This window comes from Patagioenas fasciata, chromosome 6 (genome assembly GCF_037038585.1).
Source record: "Patagioenas fasciata isolate bPatFas1 chromosome 6, bPatFas1.hap1, whole genome shotgun sequence".
Lineage (NCBI taxonomy): Eukaryota > Metazoa > Chordata > Aves > Columbiformes > Columbidae > Patagioenas > Patagioenas fasciata.
Window position 1 is genome coordinate 34,037,024 of NC_092525.1, and position 18,540 is coordinate 34,055,563.

Genomic DNA, 18,540 nt, shown 5'->3' on the forward strand with positions numbered 1-18,540 from the left:
TGTGAAAGAAACTGAGGAAGGGTTTATTCAGGCTGCTCTCACTTGCCGCAGGAGCTAGTGATGTGGCAATGCACGTCAACCAGAAGAAAAGGCTGCACGTATTTCTTGCATTTCTGAACCAAGTTATTGAGTGAGTAGAAATATGAGAGGAAGTGGCTTTTCACAGAATATGAAACAGCTTTTTTCCAAGGATTTTTTATTTTCCTTTAATCTTCCAGGGTTTACTTGGGCCTCCCGGAGCCACAGGAGACAGGGGACCAATGGGAGAGCCAGTAAGTTGATCCTTACGCCTGCTTAAAAATTTTTCCACGTATTATACAAAATTCCTTGGTAACTCAAGCACCATTTTACCAAGATTCAGTGCTGCCAACTGTGGTTAGATAGGAATTGTGGGGTAATTGTTCCAAAACTGCAGGGCTAGAGTATGCCTCCCTTGCTTAGAGTAACTTGTTCATAAGGAGACCTGTTAATCATGTTGGGAAGTGCTGTAGTAAGGGGTGTGCAACATAAGAGGGCATTACAGAATCCGGACCACAATAATACTTGGCTTTACACTGCGTTGAGGTAGACGTCTACGTTATGGATTATGTAAATATATGTGCCAATACTGATTTTAGGCAAATTTTAGGATAGTTATTCAGAAACTCAGGGACCACATCTATTTGGCCAGTTAAATTTTCAACGAAAAAGAGACTATTATAATAAACCTCAGATGTTCTTCTACTGGATGGGTTCTTTCTCTGATTGTTATTATTTCAAATCCACAGTCGTTTTTGTGTGGCTAATACTGTAACAGAAGAACATGCATAATCTGCAGCAAATATATACTATACAAAGTGCTGCAAGGTGTAGCCATGACAGGAGTAGGATTGTGTCATGATCTCTGGGGCTAAAACGGATATTGTATATTAATAAATACAGTGAAAGAGTGTTTGTTGTCCTAGGAGCATTTGGGAGAAGGCTGCCACTTTATAGGGTAGAAATCTAATGAAGTTGTCAAAAACTGTGTTTTGATTGCTTCTGAAAAGTTGTTTTGCGCCTCAAATGACAAATAGTTGATTTAAATCTGGAAAATGAACAGTTGATATTAAGTATATTGTTTCTACTGATTATTATTATTTCTAATATTATTTCTGTCAAACCATAGGCTGACATGCTTACAGAAAGCTATTGCACATTTTTGGAGGCTAGAAAAGACAAACATTTATTTTGGTAAATTTTCTTTTGGATGTGATTGCCTACTTAAGCTGACAACTTGTAGGAGTGACAAAATGTTTCAACAGAAAATGTATTTTCTAATGGTTATTATTGGATTCCTGTGACTTCATCTCTTTCATTTACCTTATCTAATTTTCATATTGTGACATCTGAGAGCCTTACAATGCGAAGCTTATACATCAAATTTCTCCCTTTTCTGGTCAAGTCTGAATGTTCTCATATATAGAATGATTATCAACCTTGTTGAATTTAAATGATCTGCTCTTGAGCAACCTAGATTTCTGTTGTGCTCATCATCCTAGAATCAACACATGCAGTGTCAAAAGTAAGCAAAGCTTATCCCATGGACAGTGATCCTTCTCTTTTGAGTGCTGAAAAACTAAAATGTCTTCAGAAAATGGTCTGCAGAACTAGAAATAAGTCAGGAAAATGACACAAGATGGTCTGCAATTAAAAGTGTAGCTCTTTTTCTAACTGCCCATCCAAGCAGTTTAATTTCATCTTCTATCAGCTGGTCACTGTACAATAGCCAACTGCTGAAGTGGTTTCTCTGGCCCTGTCACTAGCTCTCCATAGAGAAGAAAAAACATAATTATTGGTGGAGTAGCAGAGAAACATAAGCAATCAGAACTATTTGTAGTAATGGGCTTGATATAAATAACAACTTTACCTACTTGTCAGACATTTCAGTAAAATCCTTCTTTGCAAGTTAGCTGTTGTTAAGGGTTAAGAGGAGTCCCTATATTGCTATAAACTTTTGGCTTCTGAAATTCCCTGGAAGTCTCGAGGGAAAGATACATTACCAGTCCAGCAGCCTTAGCTCCATGGTGATATTATGAAGAAACACTTGACGTGTGAATCAAACTTAAGCTTTGTGGCTTGCCTAGTGGAATGCCATGGAGTTGCTGCAAACAAAAACTGCTGGACTTTGTTTAGGACCAAGTGAATTCTCAAGGGGAAATTAACTGCAGTTTCAGTTGTTCACACTTAAATGAAGCTATAGGGTAGCATATATATATATCTGCTGAAATCCTCTCAGTAATATGGAGTTTACATTGTTACAAGCAAAAAAGATACTCATGTTATCACTGCCAAGTCATCAGAAGGAGCAAAACCATATGCGTAGTCTATAAGAGGAAGTGAAATAAAGAAGACTAAATATTTGCTTAAAAGGCTTCTCTCATAAATATGGGTAGCAGTATCTTTCTTTTACATTATAATAATAGATGAACCAAATGTTTTGAATTTAGAATATACTTAAACACAAATCAGTCCCAAAAGGCTAAATAGATACGAACTTTATGAAAGCTCAAAGACTGGATAAATCCAGGGGGTTGATTTATCTTGACATACATTCATAGTGGCTATGGAATCAGCTGTAAGCTTACAGGCACCCTCTATTCCGTCACACAAATACCTCTCTGTGAGCAGAGATGGACAATCTAACATGGAGAACATTTGAGCATGCTACTTTGGGAAGTGATCCCTACGTGTTACTGCACTAAATGTATTACTTACAGTAGGGCTTATAGGAAAATGCTCATAGTATAGTTACTAATATTACCAAAAAGGCTCCAGCTTTTAGTCCATTACACCTCAGTGATTGTCCTGTATAAACATTGCTAGATCCATAGCAAAGCACACTGGAATTGTTTTCAGTTAATTCCACACCAGACTGTAGGCTTTTCCGCAAAGCAAACCAGACAGTCTAACAAACCTTAATTAAACAAAGTCTCAAGCAAGAGGAGAGCTTAGTTTAGATACTAATTTACTTTTGGTCTAAGAGAAGAGACATCTGTGCTATTATTTGCAATCTGTTATTTCAGTGTGTCAAGATCGGCAATGAGGTCTTCAGTAGTGTATGTCATTGTGGTACTTACATGCACTGCTGGATTCAAGAGGAAAGACAATGAAATATGCTTATTTATGCCAACTGGAAGAGTTCTGAAGAGACAAAGTCAAGACTATACAATGTAATTTAATGCTAATTGAGTGATGCATCCAACATTTTGTTTAATGCCAGGGTCCAAGAGGACAACCAGGGGATGCTGGCCCTATTGGAGAAATGGGTTTCGAGGTGAGCTTTTAATCATTTATATAGTCATTATAAACACTCAAGCAACTGAGGAAGTGTGCACAATGTCTTTATAAACATTTTTATTACCTGCAGCTGACTTAAACACCATGAGCTGCCGAGAGACTGTCTTACTTAAAGCCGTAACAAAAGAAAATGCCTAAAATAAGTCACTTTTTCTGTTGTGAGCACTGTCTTTGGGCATATGGTCATGGCTTCTGCACCTAAAAGGTGAATGTTGAGTTGAGCAAATGAGTTGTCTTTTTTTTTTTTTTGAAGAACCATTCTCCTTGCATTTAGCAGTCCATCATTAATCATATGTCCCTGCAAATGGTAGATGAAGAAGAAAAGCAGCTGCAGGCTGTCTTCTTGCTAATTTTTGCTTCTATTTCTTGCTTCTTTTTTTAATATCTCTTTGACAGAAATATGATAGAATGTGTTAGCCACATTTGCAATAAAGTAGCTGAGGGATGAGATCACATAGAACAAAAGGCATTTGGCTTATTCAAAGAAATGTGCTTCCACAGTCACCCAAAATCCCGAAATCCAGTTTTCTGACTGTTAAAAAAGGATTTAAATGTAAACTTTACAAGAAGAAATCCGATACCATTTACTCTTTAAGGACTGAAGACTCCAAAAAGGTTTTTTTTTATCCACAGGCTATATCCGCTTGGCTCCAAGCCTAAACAGTGATGAAGTTGTCAGTCAGATTTACAAAAGATAGATGACTGCTCAGCCTGATAGTAATTTATGATTAAAGGTACAGACTTAGTGGTACTGCTGAGCCTCTCATACATTCCTGACCCACAGTACAGTTCCTGAACTCCTCCTATACTCTCTTTTCTTCTCTTGGGCTCTAGTAAGAATAAAGAACTGTGTTGTCTTAATTTGATTTTTTCAGACATGCATGTTTCCCAGTGTCTTGTGTTGGTTTTCTGCTTCAGTTTTAGTTTTATTATTTGCTGGTTGCAAAATTATTATTGGTGATCATATGTAACAGTAGCTCGTGTACCACACAGGGACCTCCTGGCCCTGAAGGAGAACTTGGCCTGCAGGGAGAACCAGGTGCAAAGGTAAAGGTTGGAATTATTCTCTCTTGTGTTGTTCACGTTTTCAAGTTTCCATAAAATGAAATCAGAGTGATCTGATTTATTAGCAAAGTAGGTAGTGATACAGGAAATGAGCCATTAAGAAATATTGTTATTGTCACGATGACTGCATTATTGGTAAATCACATCATTGTTAGGAATAATATCCCTTAAAATCCAATTATTTACTTTTCTTGTGATATTCCAGGGAGACATTGGACCTGCTGGGAAGGCTGGAGAGCCAGGCAACCAAGGTTCAAGGGTAAGCTATGAATGCAAATCTTCTTCCAAAAAGGAAAGTATGTTATGAATGTGTCAGAAATGCAGGTTGAAAAACCTTGATTTATCAGAAGAATTCAAAAATAAGTTATTTTCTGATATCTTTTAAAGAAAAAAAGTTATGTTGTAGCAAGATAAAAAGAGTATTTATTATAATGTTGAAATACTTATGTCTAAGTGTCTCATGTCACTGAGATATGGACGAGTGCTTTGAGCACGAAGGTAAATCGAAGGGTGTCCTGTCCAGCTGTGAAGATGACAGCACACAATGATGCCATGCATAGATACCCAGTCTGGGAGAGATAACGGGAACATTATAGTCTCAGAAGAGCAGGGTTTCTCTCTATACCACCATTTGAAGCAGATGATTTGCTTCTGGTGCTGTAGATAGCTCATTTGGTACTTGATTTCACCAAGCACTTGTGCCCCTGCTTATTCCTGTGTACCTTACCTCCCTCATCTGACTCAAACAGTTGCCTACGTTTGAAGATTGAAAAAACCTTTTAAATTGCTAGAAACAGATTTTATTCAGGAAATTTTTAAAAGAGCCTAAACTATATCCTTTCAAACTTAAGTCTTACCATTGAGCTCTCTTGTTCCATTAGCTCTTTCCTGTCATCTTTTTTGCCTGCCCAAAATCTCCATTGAGGTGCATTCCACAATTCTGCCTGTCCTTGGAGAGGAGTAATTCCTGGTACTGGTCCACATTGGATACTCTGGGTTTCACCATTCTGCTGTGTCTGAAATGCTGTGTTAATAGCATAGGGCAGCTCGTATTTGCTTTTTTAATATCTGCAAGTTTCAAGGGTCTTTACCTGAGAAAGGCAAATATTATAAAATGCCATGGTGCTGATACTGTTGGTAAATGATGAATTTCTCATGGACCTACACGGAGTCACTAAACATACCAATATAGTAGTCATCCACATAAACATGGAAATTTCAGGACAGAATATATGTAATTACAGTAACCTCCAAAATATATATTGTAGACTCTAAAACCAGTCAATCTCAGTGCCACCGTCTAAATCTCCAGTGTTATATGGATAGAGTATTCCCTCATTCTTCTAATGTTGATCATCTTTTGTGTTTTCCCTTGTTCGAGATTCACAGGACTGTGACTCTGTTACTGTAGATCAGTGAAAAATGAAGAAGAATAAACTATAACAGGAACAAGAAAGTTGTCCAAAAAATAATAAGCACACATAAGACTAGTCCAGGTTCTTCCAAGGCAGTACTTCTATGCTGAGAAGTTTAGGCAATAACTTTGTTTTCAACTCTTTCTTTCTATAAGGGTGAACCGGGACCTCCAGGAGAAGATGGTGTTCAAGGAAAAGATGGCCCAAAGGTACCTTCAATTTTTGCAGCAAATGTAAAGCAGTCATATTACCTTAAGGACCCACGTCTCTTCTCCTGTTTCACTATGTCAACAGAGCCCAGTCGAGTGCACTTAGTTTTAACATAGGAGGCCCTGTATATCGTATGCTTTCATGTGCCTTTTTGGCACGTTCCTACCCTGAAGGAGCTGCAAAGTTGAATGACTTGACAGAGAAACGAAAGCTGGAGAACTGAGTGCAGCTTATTTCCCTGGTGACTACCATGCTGGAGAGAGCAAGCCCATGGCTGCTCCACTCCCTGCTGTACCAGGAACTGTGGTAGAAACCAGGACAGGGGAAGTTGCAGAGGACACCCTCAGGTAGCTGGTGATGGGTGGGGCAAAATCTGGCTGTAGGTGTGTGTGAATTAGGTAGAAAGGGCTTTACCCTAACTTGGAGCCTGATCTGAATTTGGTAAGATTCCCATCAGTTTTAATGTGCGCTTTTTTTTTTGTCACACTTGAAGACTCAGAATTCACTTTTCCCAAGAATAAGTATTCTGTAGCAACAGCCTGAGTAAGGTCTGTTGTTTTTTTTTTTTTCTTTGTTTTAGGGAGAGCCTGGAGACCAGGGACTTCTTGGAGAAGATGGTGAAAAAGGAGAGATGGGGTTACCAGGAATTGCTGGACCCCCTGGTGAACCTGGCATAATGGGCATTCCTGTAAGTGTTTTCAGGTTTAAGTGAACTTTTTGTTCATTTTCTTTTTGTAATTGTTTTCTTTTTAATTTTGCTCACGACTTTTATTTTTTATCTATGATTTTCTATGGCAATTAGAGGTGACCATCTTTAAAATCGCTTGCATCCCTTTTCTATGTGATTCCCCTTTTCAGGGTTGGTAGAGAGAGGACACAATTGTTTTTCCTATCTTAGATCTGGGACCTCTTAGCAGACAGTGATTCCTCACCACTTGTCAACCAGATACATACACCACACAACCTGGAGGCTTTCACTTAAGATCTCTCCTCTCCAGACAACCTTTTGACATTAATCTCTGTCCTCACCTTTATTTGGATACTGTGAGCAATCTCAAGGTATTAGATCATTCTTCACATTTTAAAAACACCCAAAGAAATTGGCAAGATGCATACACTACCTTAAATTGTACTGTAAGATCTTCTGTTGTTTTGTATCACTTTCCCTACTCATGGCTTTGTTTACTATCCCAGGGCTACCTAGTTCTTTTAGTTTAGATTCAAAGTTTCTTGGGGCAAATAACTGTCATTTTAGGCAGTTTGTAAATGATGAAGCATTAGACCTTAGAGCACACAAGATTTGGCTCCAAGTTAAGACTTCGTGCTAACGTTCTTGCCACATACATTCTTAGCTGTCACTCCTTTTGATAAACCTTAACAACAAAAGGGAAGTCTAAAAATACCGTTTCTAGAAAAAGTAGCATCACTCCTAGCAGCTAAAATCCAGCTATAAAATCTATTTTTTCTGAAGTTTTATGCAACTTTTTAATGTGAACTAATATTTTTGAGCAGTTTCCAAAGCAAGTACATAGCTTTAAGTCCGACATCAGATTCCTTTACCAAAAATTGTCTTGTTCTCACTTGCAATCCTGTGGCTGCCTTCTCTGTGGCTCTTACATGATGATGGAGTCTGAGTAAACAATATTTGGAGGGCCAGCTGTCAATGGCTGTTAGTGCTGTCCCCTCTGTCCTCTAAGCATCAGTGTTACAATCTGCTCTCTTAACTCCTGGGTTCTTCGCAGTGAACTATTCTACTAGTGAAGGAAAAAAAAAATGCTCTTCTAGTTGTCAGCACACTTAGTGTGCTACAGAACCATTTTTTTTTCCTGATCCAATGATACCACCCTGGCTTTTTTTTTTTTTCTGGTTTAAAATTAAAATTATCATAGAACAGTTCAGCCCTTGGCATAGCTATGTTGTATGTAATTATACTTGTATACAGTGAACATCAGCAGCACTGCTGTGCCTTAATGAGACAGGCAGGTCTGGCAATTGGATGTTCGGGAGGATGTGGTTAGCTGGGGATTTTTCATGTTTTTCCAATGGCAGCTGCAGAGCTGCCTCCCTTCCCCAGTCATCCTCCCGGGTGTCTGGGAGCGTTCACATCACGGTTTTGATTTGATCTCCTAGGGATGCAGACAGATCACAATATCCTGTTTTGAACACAGAAATAAGTTTCCTATAATCAATTGTCTGAGAGTTTTGGTGGGGGTGAGGGTAATATTACATTTTCCTTAAAGGTTTTCCTTAAGTTTCACAAATCAGTTTAAACTCTATTTACCCTGGCTTATCACCGCAATGACTCAAAAAAACCGCTCAAACAAACCCAAATGTATCTCCCTTTATCTAAAACTGAAGCTAAATTACCTCCTCTAACTCACAGAACTTTTGGGTAAATTGAAACCGGTGAGCAGTGGACTCATCCAGCCCTTTGGGAAAGTCAGTTTTTGAAGTGACCGAGAAGGCAGCGGGGCTATAGCTCCCTATGCTCCACCTGCAGGCAGCGCAGCCGGCTTCACAGCCCCAAGGTTTCCTTAGTTTTCCTCTGGTTGTGTATTGTATTACTCTAAATTCAGTGGTTATCTTGAAGTAATTTTATTCCTGAAGTAATATTTTCTCTGTGGACAAGATATGTTGGATTTCCCCTCGCCCTGGCTTTAGTGCATGTTCACTAGTTAGATAAGTGATCCCTGATGCTTGCCCACTTGTTTCTGCTGTAACTTGAAACAGTCCTTCTAACTTGCTCACAGCCACAGTTAGAGAATTTTCCTCCCACCTCTCTGCATTACAAAAGCCTACTTAGTTGTCCTATTTGGAGCACAGTTTAAACATGTTTCCAAGCCTTTCTCAATAATTTATTTTTCTCTCTCTAATAAATATACAGGGCCCTGAAGGAACACCAGGAAGTCCAGGTCAGAGAGGCCGTTTAGGAAAGAAGGTAGCATTTTTCTTGTTCCCCACTCCCTTCCTTTTATCTGAAATGTGAATTTACATTACAAAATAATTCTGTTAAACCAAGTCTATCCCTGGTTTATGTCATGCTTCAAGCCAATTTTTTTTTTCATGCTATCCATAGCAACTAGAATTGTCATCATTCTGCAATCAATAACATTCAGGACCTTAGGAAACGTAAATTTGTATCAGGATGTGATTTTTGCAACTCAGAACAGTTTCTGCTGCCATCAAAAATGTTAAGCTTTGGCAAAAAGAAAACAAAATCATAGAAAGGCTTTAGCAAAGGGTTTTTTTCATTGTAGAGTTCTGTGTTCTGACATTCTAAGAACTACAGCAAATGACATCCACCAACGTGATACTCCTATTGAATAATGCTGTTACACACTTTGATTAAGCATAAACTGCATTTTGAAACCTTGTGTCAATCTCATACTATTTTTAATACAACACCACCAATAGGGGGAAAAGGGACAAATCGGCCCTCCTGGAGAAATTGGACCTACTGGTGAATCAGGCCAACCTGGAGAAATTGGTCCCAAAGGTGCAAGAGGAACTCGAGGTCCCTTGGTTTGTACAAAACATGCTTATTTAAAAGCTCATGTATTTCTGGTTTAGCAGAGTTCTGTCTCTCCATGGGAAGAGGCAAGTCATGGTTGTAACAAGCATACATATTTTCTGAGATAGCTGGAGATGCAGGCAGTGTTCTTCCTGGCCAGTGCATCCCAATATGTGCCCTGGTCTTTCAGCATCAGAATGAGATCTGTGCACCTCTCCAGACAGAAACAGGAGCCATGGCCTTGGAAGGAGTTGTCTCATGCTCTGGTCAGGTTCCTGATCTGACAGTCAGAGGAGAAGGATGGCAGGGTATGCCATGGAATACTTATTGCCCCACAGTTCAAATATAATCTCACTGCTGTGACTGTTTCTTAAACCTTTCCAGTTCCAAGAACAGAAATCATGGGGTTTGTTATTACATAAAATAAGCCCTAGCTGCGGCTGAAACAAAGAATTTCAGATGAGGAATGCTACTCCTGTTGAATAGGAACCTGATGCAAACTTAACTGAATTAAATGTATTTCCATTAACTTTGACCTCCTTTCATCACAAGCTCCCCAAGCTTGCTCCACGCTGTGTGACAGATGCGCAAACACATGCAGCCTCTGCACTACCGAGGCAACGTGCCCATCTCACTACTCAGGGCCCAATCCTGCCTCCGGTAAATGCAGCACTCTGTCCCTGAACACATGAAGTACAGAAGTAAAGTAACTATCGGCCAATATTTTCAAGAGAAGGACTCAATTTCTTAAGGTGGTTCCATCCTCAGCTTCTCTTGGCATTTATAAACTGAGGTCCTACAGACCTTGGAAAGCTCAGATCCTTTTGATCTTAATTATGCACAGGAATTATAAGATTAGGACTGAAAATGTTGACCATTTTTTCCACAGAACAGGGAAAAGCCTGGTATTCTTTATGAAATGAAGTTGGACATAACAAGGAGCTTTTCTGTGCTTCTCAAATCTCAATATTTGAAGATTTTTCCGAGTGATAACTTAATAAAGTGGCCATTGTAACATTTTACTAGGAATCTCATTTTTTTATCACTGGCTTTTGCATTTAACAGGGACGTCTAGGAGGAATGGGACCTGAAGGGGAGTCAGGAATTCCAGGTTATGGGGTGAGTTTTTTACTGAATTCATGTACACGCACATCCCTAAGTAAATCTGTGGTTCTCTAAATAATTTCAAACATCATGGGGATCTGTATGTAGAGTACACAAATATCTTTCAGAGTGTCAGTCACATATGTTCATATAACACGTGATTGCCTACTCAGACGTTAGCTTTAGCAATGATGACTGGGTTTTCTGAGTTCAGATTTGAAACCCTTATTTGTCCAACCTATCTCACCCTTGTGAATGAAGTTCCTATGAAACTACTACAGCTATTCATTGTAAAGATTGTTCAGCAAACCACCCCCTCTGCTTACTGTCTGGCCAGGCAGGTACCAGAAACTGATTGAATGATGTTAGTTGAAGGACATAAGGATATTGTGGCTTTCACTTAAAAATATGATCATCATTGTGGATGGATTGAGTCCTGCTCTTACAGACCAGACTGCCATGTCTCTTTTCTGAATAGAAACTGCCATTAGTTGCCCTAACTCTGAAGTGAGACCCAGCTCGACCCTTCACCTGCATCCAAGCCCTGCCAGACCTTTCGTTTCCCACTGTGCACAGAATTTTTCCTGCACACAATACTTTTTCTGCCTGGGCCCATTAATTTTGTACCAAGTCACTATTTAGCTGTATTAGCAAGCAATAAAAAAAAAATAATAGTAACAAGCAGCTAAAAGAAAATTTGGAATTATTTATTTATTAGTTTTGGAACTACTTTTTGGTTTGTTTGCTTCTTTTAGGGTCACCAGGGTCCTCCAGGGCCCCCGGGGCCTCCAGGACCCAAAGGAGAAAAGGTATGAAGATGGATTATACTGTCTTACAGTTTGAATAACTATAAAGGCAGGAAAGGTTGCTGCACTACTTTTCACAGCATGCAGCGAAAGCCGCCTGCAATATTTATTAGTATCGTGAGAGAATATGAAAAGAAATGCAAAGCTGGGGAAATGGATCATTCATAGTCAGAGTTCTGAATTATACCGTTCACAGAATCACAGAATGTTAGGGGTTGGAAGGGACCTCAAAGGTTCATCCAGTCCGATTCCCCTGCTGGAGCAGGAGCACTTAGATGAGGCTACACAGGAATGTGTTCCAGGTGGGTCTCTGGAGATCATCTTGTCCAACCCACCTGCTAAAGCAGGTCACTTCTAAAAAACCACTCTGATGGGCTTTGGAAACCCTTAATGCATCTTTGCATTAAATGTTGGTAAATATAATCTGGAATAGATTTTTTTTTTTTTTTACTATTAGTTTGGATAGCAGTTGTTCCATATTTAAGATTTAATAGAGTTCAGGCTGATTGTTGGAGTATTCTGTACACTCGTTTTTCTATATTAAGCCTATTTCTTAAAACAGTGGATGAAATTTTCCCTTTTCCTTTTGTCGAGTATCTTGTTTATCCTTTTTTTCATTAAAGAAAGAAATGGTTACATGAGGGTTGTTCAAATACTTTGTTTTAATAGTTGTGTTTGAGAATAGAGCAAATACTTAGCTCTTTTTTTTTTAGTCCTAAATGTCTTTAGAACATTTAGGTGCATGTTAAAATGGAGTTACCATTTCCACTGTATTGAAACCATAAGCGTTGTGTTCACTTTTAGCATCTATACAGTATGCTTTCTGGGTGTTTATTAGCATTTGAACATGTGTGCATTGCAGATGAGGTTGAATGTCCAAGTTAATATTTTTTTTACACTTATCTTTATTTTAGGGTTACCCAGGCGAAGACAATACAGTCCTTGGACCACCTGGGCCCATAGGTGAACCAGTAGGTCTTTCTTTATCAAAAAATTATAGTAGTGCATCTTAAGACAAGAGCCAGTGGAGGTTCTTTCTGAAACTTGGTATCACTGTCAGTAGCCCCTTGTACAAAAATGTAGAATGATGGTCCTTTAATTGGTAATCTCCCTCTGAAAAATGCAGATGTGCTCTTTCCTGCATGTGCCCTGTGTTTAATTACACTAATGCCACTAGTCTGTGTTCAGATCAGCATATTTAGGAACAGTATTTTATCCTCTGTGTTTATCCTGAATTATACTTAATTACTTTGCTAACCAGAAATGTTTTGACTTATTTCATTATCAGTACAAAGCTAATTTAGCTGTTTTAGAGAGAGCTGCATTTGTAACCATGTTTTTACTGAATTTGTATGTGGGTATTTCTTGGCAGCAATTACAAATATGTCATTTCCCCCCGCCAAGATGCTATCTCAAAATCTTATTAAAAGTGTTTAATGTTCAGGCTTTGATTGTGCCAGAAGTAATACTTGTACAGCCTCTTTCTCTTCAAATAATCTTAATATGTATACTTCACCTCCTCAAAGGCAGGACTGTAATACCCTGATGTAACTGAGGACAGAGTCTGGACTAGGTTCTTAACCTAGTTACGGTAATGCAGGACAGAAGGGACTTCAGGCAATTCTGTTGTAGCCAAACTGGCTCAGTAATGCTGACTGCTCAAATGTCGCAATCAGGACCTTTCCACCTTGTGGATTCTCTTTAGGAAACATGCCATGAGGCTGCTGAAACCTTGGGCAGTGTACAAGCAGTTACACAATGGTATCTGTTGGTGGATATGCACTAGAAGTGGCTAATCTGTTCATTTGTGAACTGTACAGATACACCTGCAGTTACTGATGCCTGGTCAGTTTTGCATTATGTGCCTTTACCTAAGACAGGTGGGAAAAAGGTTGTCCCTTATTATTTTCCGAAACACATCCAGCCAATCCTTAGATGAAGTCTTGGTCATTATGTTCTATGGGCATGATTCCCTATCCCATTGTTTTTCCTTTGACTGAGATTTGATCCACTTTCTGCAATGACAGAGAAAATTCTGGGGAAAAGTCTGATTTCCTGTGAGACTAGAGTAAGGGCCTTTCCCTAAAGCCGAGCTACTCAAGGGTCTGAGTGCAGCAGGAAGAACCACATGACCCACAAAAATCCTGTTGTTTCCTCTGCTCCTGTGTATTTATCATATGTACGAGGCATGCTGAGGGTTTGAAATTGCCTTTTTATTAGGATAAACTTCGAAATTAAAGCAGATTCTGAGTACAGCAAGTCATTTCAGAAAATAATCCAAATTTCCCTGTGTTTTCCATGCATCTCTTGAAAACAAAGTATCTTCATTTATTCATGGAGATTTAGAATTCAGATATCAGAAATATATATGGGTATAGACCTGGAGAAATTCTACTGAGGTCAATACTCCTGTTTCATTTATGCCCATGTAAGGTCTCTCTTTTAGTTTCTACAAAATATTTTATACAGTGTCTACTGCCTGACTGCAATGCATTTTGTTTAGAAAAAAACCCACATTTATTCTTTTAGAGAAGCTAACTTTAGTATTTGTAATCCTCGGTTCCGTTTCGTTGGTTAGTCTGTTTTGAGAGAAAACCCAGCTTTCTTTTGGTACTTCACTACTGCATTATTTCAGTTCACCTGTTATACTTTGGTTTTCTCTCTAGGGTCCTAGTGGGGAACGTGGAGAGAGAGGAGAACCTGGTGATGAGGGCTACAAGGTAATACCTCTTGCTTTTTATTCTTTTTATTTGAACATGGTATGTTATGCATACATATAGAGTAGTGGAGCAGAAGTATTATCTTCTCTTACAAGTGTGTGGAGATGCACTTACTGGTGCCTCACTGCATTGATGAGCTCTTGGAACACATTGGAGCATCTTTCATATGGAGAGATGATCTTAAGAGGTCCCTTTCAACCTAAACAATTCTGTGATTCTGTAATACTGAATGAATAAACATTTTTCTCTGAAATTTAAGTGCTATTTCTTTGTAAATCTAATCCTAATAATTATTCAATAATTACATTCGGTCTTACAGTATATACAAATTGGATGGTAACTCATCCTAATCACTGATGCAGTTTGCTGAAATACGATGGAATAGCCTGTTTGTTACACAGATAATACAGACAGACATAATAATAAATCTATGAACTGAATATTATCTACGCTCACAGAAGTATAGAAATGTTTAAACAATATGTAATTCCCACTTGCAGTTTCAAGAATTTAAAGAAAAGCTCCCCAAGGTCTGATCTCAGGAGAGCTGAGTGTACTTTATCTAGGTCGTGTCAGTGAAGCTGGGGCCACCCAGCACCTCTCAAGGCGGGCTTGACAAGGAAATCTATAGTTCACTGAGCGTGACATCCTGAGTGACTTATATTGCAACAGGTTATATTTTCTGCTTCCCAGGGTCATATAGGTCTCCCAGGGCTTAGAGGACCTACTGGACAGCAGGGGCCTCCAGTAAGTGTTTCAAACAAGTGAGATTTCTCTATTGGCTATTGAAAATGTGTTTTCATGTGCATTCAATTTATTCTTATTTATTTAATATATGCTCTTTCCAAAGGGAGAGCCAGGTGAATTGGGAGAGCAAGGGCCAAAAGGAGAAAGAGGTTCAGAAGTAAGTAGAAAACAAAACTGCACTTAATTGGAATTTGTATGTTTTTCCTGTTCACTGACTGTCCTTGGAAAACCGTTGTATAAGACTAAAACTCAGTGTTTGGGTTTCCTTTTCATACCTGCAAGGACAATAAAAATTTAGAAGGGAAAATGCATAATGGTCTGGGATAATAAATTCGTGTTATTTGGTAGGTAAATGGATTTACTTTGGAGTGATACAAAGCATTATGAGAGGCTCTTTTGGAAACATTTGAGAGATATTCAATTATACCTTAATTGGCCATAATTACCCATTTATACCCTTAAATTCCTCTCAGAAAAATAGCTCTGGTAGGCACCCAGGATTTTAGTGTTCTGGTCTGTAAATGAAGCTTCTTGGTACTGCACTGCGCTGAATTTTCAGAGACCTGGAAATAAGGAATTTGCTGCAGAATAGTAGAAGAATAATCAACGAGCAACTCATAAAAAAAAAAAAAAGATCAAAACCTAAACCTTTTCCTTTAGAAATAATTCTTCATCTTGGTACTGTGTTGAAAATTGCCAAAAGTATTCTCCCATGGGATGAATTTCATTGGCTTTTGAGATTTCAAAAGATTTAGGCTAAAAGTTTTCTTACTATACCAATTGCCATTGCAAATTAAACAAGATATTTTGTCTGAGAAGTTCCGTTGTGCAAGTCTGTTGGAGTTTCAAAATTTTCTAGGTAAATGCAAGGATCTGTTGTAGATTAGGAATGGGGAGCAGCAGAAAGTGACATTGCCAGTACGTAGTCTAGCCATGCGCTCAGATATATTGCCTTTGACAGACTACGTACAGCACAGGATAAAATCAGTCATTCCTCTGTCTTTCCTTCAGAGAATATTTTCTTTGTGTCGCAAATGCCCCTCAGATTAAAACTGCCATTTGCAAATATGGAACCAATGTCCAGCCTGGAGCAACCTGTAAGAGCCCGATGGTTTATGTAAAAGCATTAATAGTGAAAATATTCATTCAGTCTTAACTTGCTGTAGCAAGCTTTATAAAGTCAATCCCATAAACTGCAACTCTGAATCATCTGGGTTTACTTTATGCATTCAGAAATTTTAATTAAAACAATAAAGTTCTCTGAATATGCATGTTCCAGTTTTGATTGGTGGACTTTTTAATGCCTTTCTTAATTAAAAAAATGTATTAGATTAAGGAATAGAACAAAATTTTGCTGATTTAATAATACTTACATTAATTATAAAACATTTACGCTAACAATGACCCTAGCCTTTTCACTTTATTGCATGTTATGTAGTATTGCAGCATGGTAGTTTACTGTCACTTTTGCTTTAAGAACAGTGTTTAAAATAACTAATGCAAAAAAACCTTGGAATCTTTTTTCTACTTGATCTGTGCTAATGAATGTTATTCTTGTCCCTGCTGTCCATGTGGTTGTATCTCTTGGAGCTAGGATAAAATTCATACTGTGGATCTTTACATTCAGTGAAGAATACCTATAACCAAAATTCTCTGAGATGCTTTTCATCCATTCCAAGGTTTTCTTCCCTGGTGCTTGGCCTCCTGTGTCACTGAACCGCTTAAGAGAATGTTATCTGCTATCAGTATCTCTCAGTTTTCTAAAACTACAGATTCCTAGATTGGTCAAGAAAAAAAAAAAGTCTGATTTTAAGTAAATATTATTTTTTGTTTACATCTGAAATAAAAAGTCTGTTGCCATATACAACAATAATCGACCCTAATGTCTTCTAGTATTCTCTTCCACATACAATCAGTGCACCTATAATATGTTGATGCTTTTCAGGACCTCCCTTTTTAAAAGGCACAGGCAGTGCTGTAAAAGCCACTTCCTTACAGAGATGTGGCTGATAGAGGAGGAATTGTCAGATTCATAATGAAAATATTTTTATGCCTATTGTTGATGAAGAAGTTCTGAAAACTACACTTTGCCTATTAGGAAAAGGAAAAATATATACAATTCTACCAAAAATGTATTCATTTCTATTTGAAAAACTTTCTGCTGTCTCCCAAGATGGAAATAATCTGGTCCAAAGCCAGGCAATGAGAATATGTGTACTAGAGGGGTACAGTTCTCAGCTCTTCTTAGGGGATTGAGTTTAAGACATTTGTCAGTTCACAAGTATTTGTAACTTTTAGGGACCCACAGGGAAGAAAGGAGCAACCGGTCAGGCTGGCAAACCTGGAATTCCTGTAAGTAACAACATTCTACAGTCTATCTTCAGGTTATAAAACAAAGGAAATAAGAACTAATAAAACCAAAAGTGAGTCATGGCAGAAAGTCTTGCACTCACTCTAAAGAACCTCCTTGTTGTTCAGGAAGTGCAAAGGAACCCCTGTGAAAATAAGAATAATTTTTGAAACTGTGTTAAATCATACTGAATTGTACTTAGTTACTCAGCCCATGTAAGTGAAGTGCAGCTAATATAATAAGGTCCTTCCCTTGTAAGTAAAGTTACCTAATTAGACCAATTTTGCATGTGGCGTGTAGTCCATGTGCAAGTTATCACATTATGTTGCAGAGAACTGTACTACTGTTCAGTCCTGGCTCCCATCAGTTCTTTGAACAGCTGCAGCCTACAGAAGCCCGGAATTGTGTGTCCATGATGGATACAGCTGGCAGATCCCTTGAGGTTTACTTCTTTCTCTTGCTCGCCCTCAACTGAAATTTTCAATGCTGTTTCTTGATCTACTGTAGAGAAACGAACTTGTATTCCCTTTTTCCCTGAGGGGGTAGAAATCAGGAAGCAGTAGGTGTTCTGTAAACGTAACTAAGAACAAAATGCATCAGAGTTATTTTGGTCCCCTAGTAAATAATACCACACAAGCAGATGTTGTGTAAAAACTTTTACTGCCTTACGTCAAAACAATGTCAGTAACCAGAGAAATGCAGCTGCTTCACAGAACTTGTACCTTCTGGGCAGAGTGCAAGAAGAGCCTTTTGAAGGCAAGGACACTGTCTTTTGTAAATACTCAGCTCTTCCCTCTGGAGGACTGCAGAGAGAGTGTTGTTCAGCAAAGGAAAAGAGGGAAAGGCAAAACATGGAAAAGTGAGGAGGAGAGACAGTAAAACTGGAACTTGAGGAAGTCTCAAAGCATATCTCAAGTGCAAGATAATTCAGCAATCAGAAGTTAGAAATAAGATTAAGATGGCATGCTTCTCACATGTGGCTGTTGTTAACTATACTTTTTCAACTAAGATGTGCTGTAGTTAGCATATTTTGTATTTCTGAAAAATTGCATTCATTCAGACAGAATTGCAGAACTCCAAACCCATTAAGATAGTGTATGTCAGTATAAAGGGAAAAAATTGTAATGAAAAAATCACTTTTCCTTTGAGGGATGTGACATGAGGCTTTTTCATGCACATACAGCAACAGTCAGCACAAACTAGTCTAATTAGATGCATGTACGTGTTTTTGATATGTACAAATTTCAACAGCAAAAAATTATGAATGTACAATACAGAATATCTAGTAAAATGA

The 18,540-nt window shown here is 38.4% G+C and overlaps 1 protein-coding gene across 2 annotated transcripts in view; it reads left to right on the top strand.

Annotated features, from left to right (window-relative positions):
• Nucleotides 1-18,540, top strand: part of COL24A1 (collagen type XXIV alpha 1 chain) — a 140,749-nt gene that overhangs the window by 100,874 nt on the left and 21,335 nt on the right. For both annotated transcript variants that reach the window (XM_071810473.1, XM_065842596.2), the window contains 15 exons: nucleotides 219-272; nucleotides 3,242-3,295; nucleotides 4,312-4,365; nucleotides 4,589-4,642; nucleotides 5,954-6,007; nucleotides 6,589-6,696; nucleotides 8,893-8,946; nucleotides 9,423-9,530; nucleotides 10,585-10,638; nucleotides 11,379-11,432; nucleotides 12,344-12,400; nucleotides 14,096-14,149; nucleotides 14,843-14,896; nucleotides 15,000-15,053; nucleotides 17,195-17,248. In XM_071810473.1, coding sequence (XP_071666574.1) covers nucleotides 219-272; nucleotides 3,242-3,295; nucleotides 4,312-4,365; nucleotides 4,589-4,642; nucleotides 5,954-6,007; nucleotides 6,589-6,696; nucleotides 8,893-8,946; nucleotides 9,423-9,530; nucleotides 10,585-10,638; nucleotides 11,379-11,432; nucleotides 12,344-12,400; nucleotides 14,096-14,149; nucleotides 14,843-14,896; nucleotides 15,000-15,053; nucleotides 17,195-17,248 — 921 coding nt within the window. The remainder of the gene's footprint in view (nucleotides 1-218; nucleotides 273-3,241; nucleotides 3,296-4,311; nucleotides 4,366-4,588; nucleotides 4,643-5,953; nucleotides 6,008-6,588; nucleotides 6,697-8,892; nucleotides 8,947-9,422; nucleotides 9,531-10,584; nucleotides 10,639-11,378; nucleotides 11,433-12,343; nucleotides 12,401-14,095; nucleotides 14,150-14,842; nucleotides 14,897-14,999; nucleotides 15,054-17,194; nucleotides 17,249-18,540) is intronic.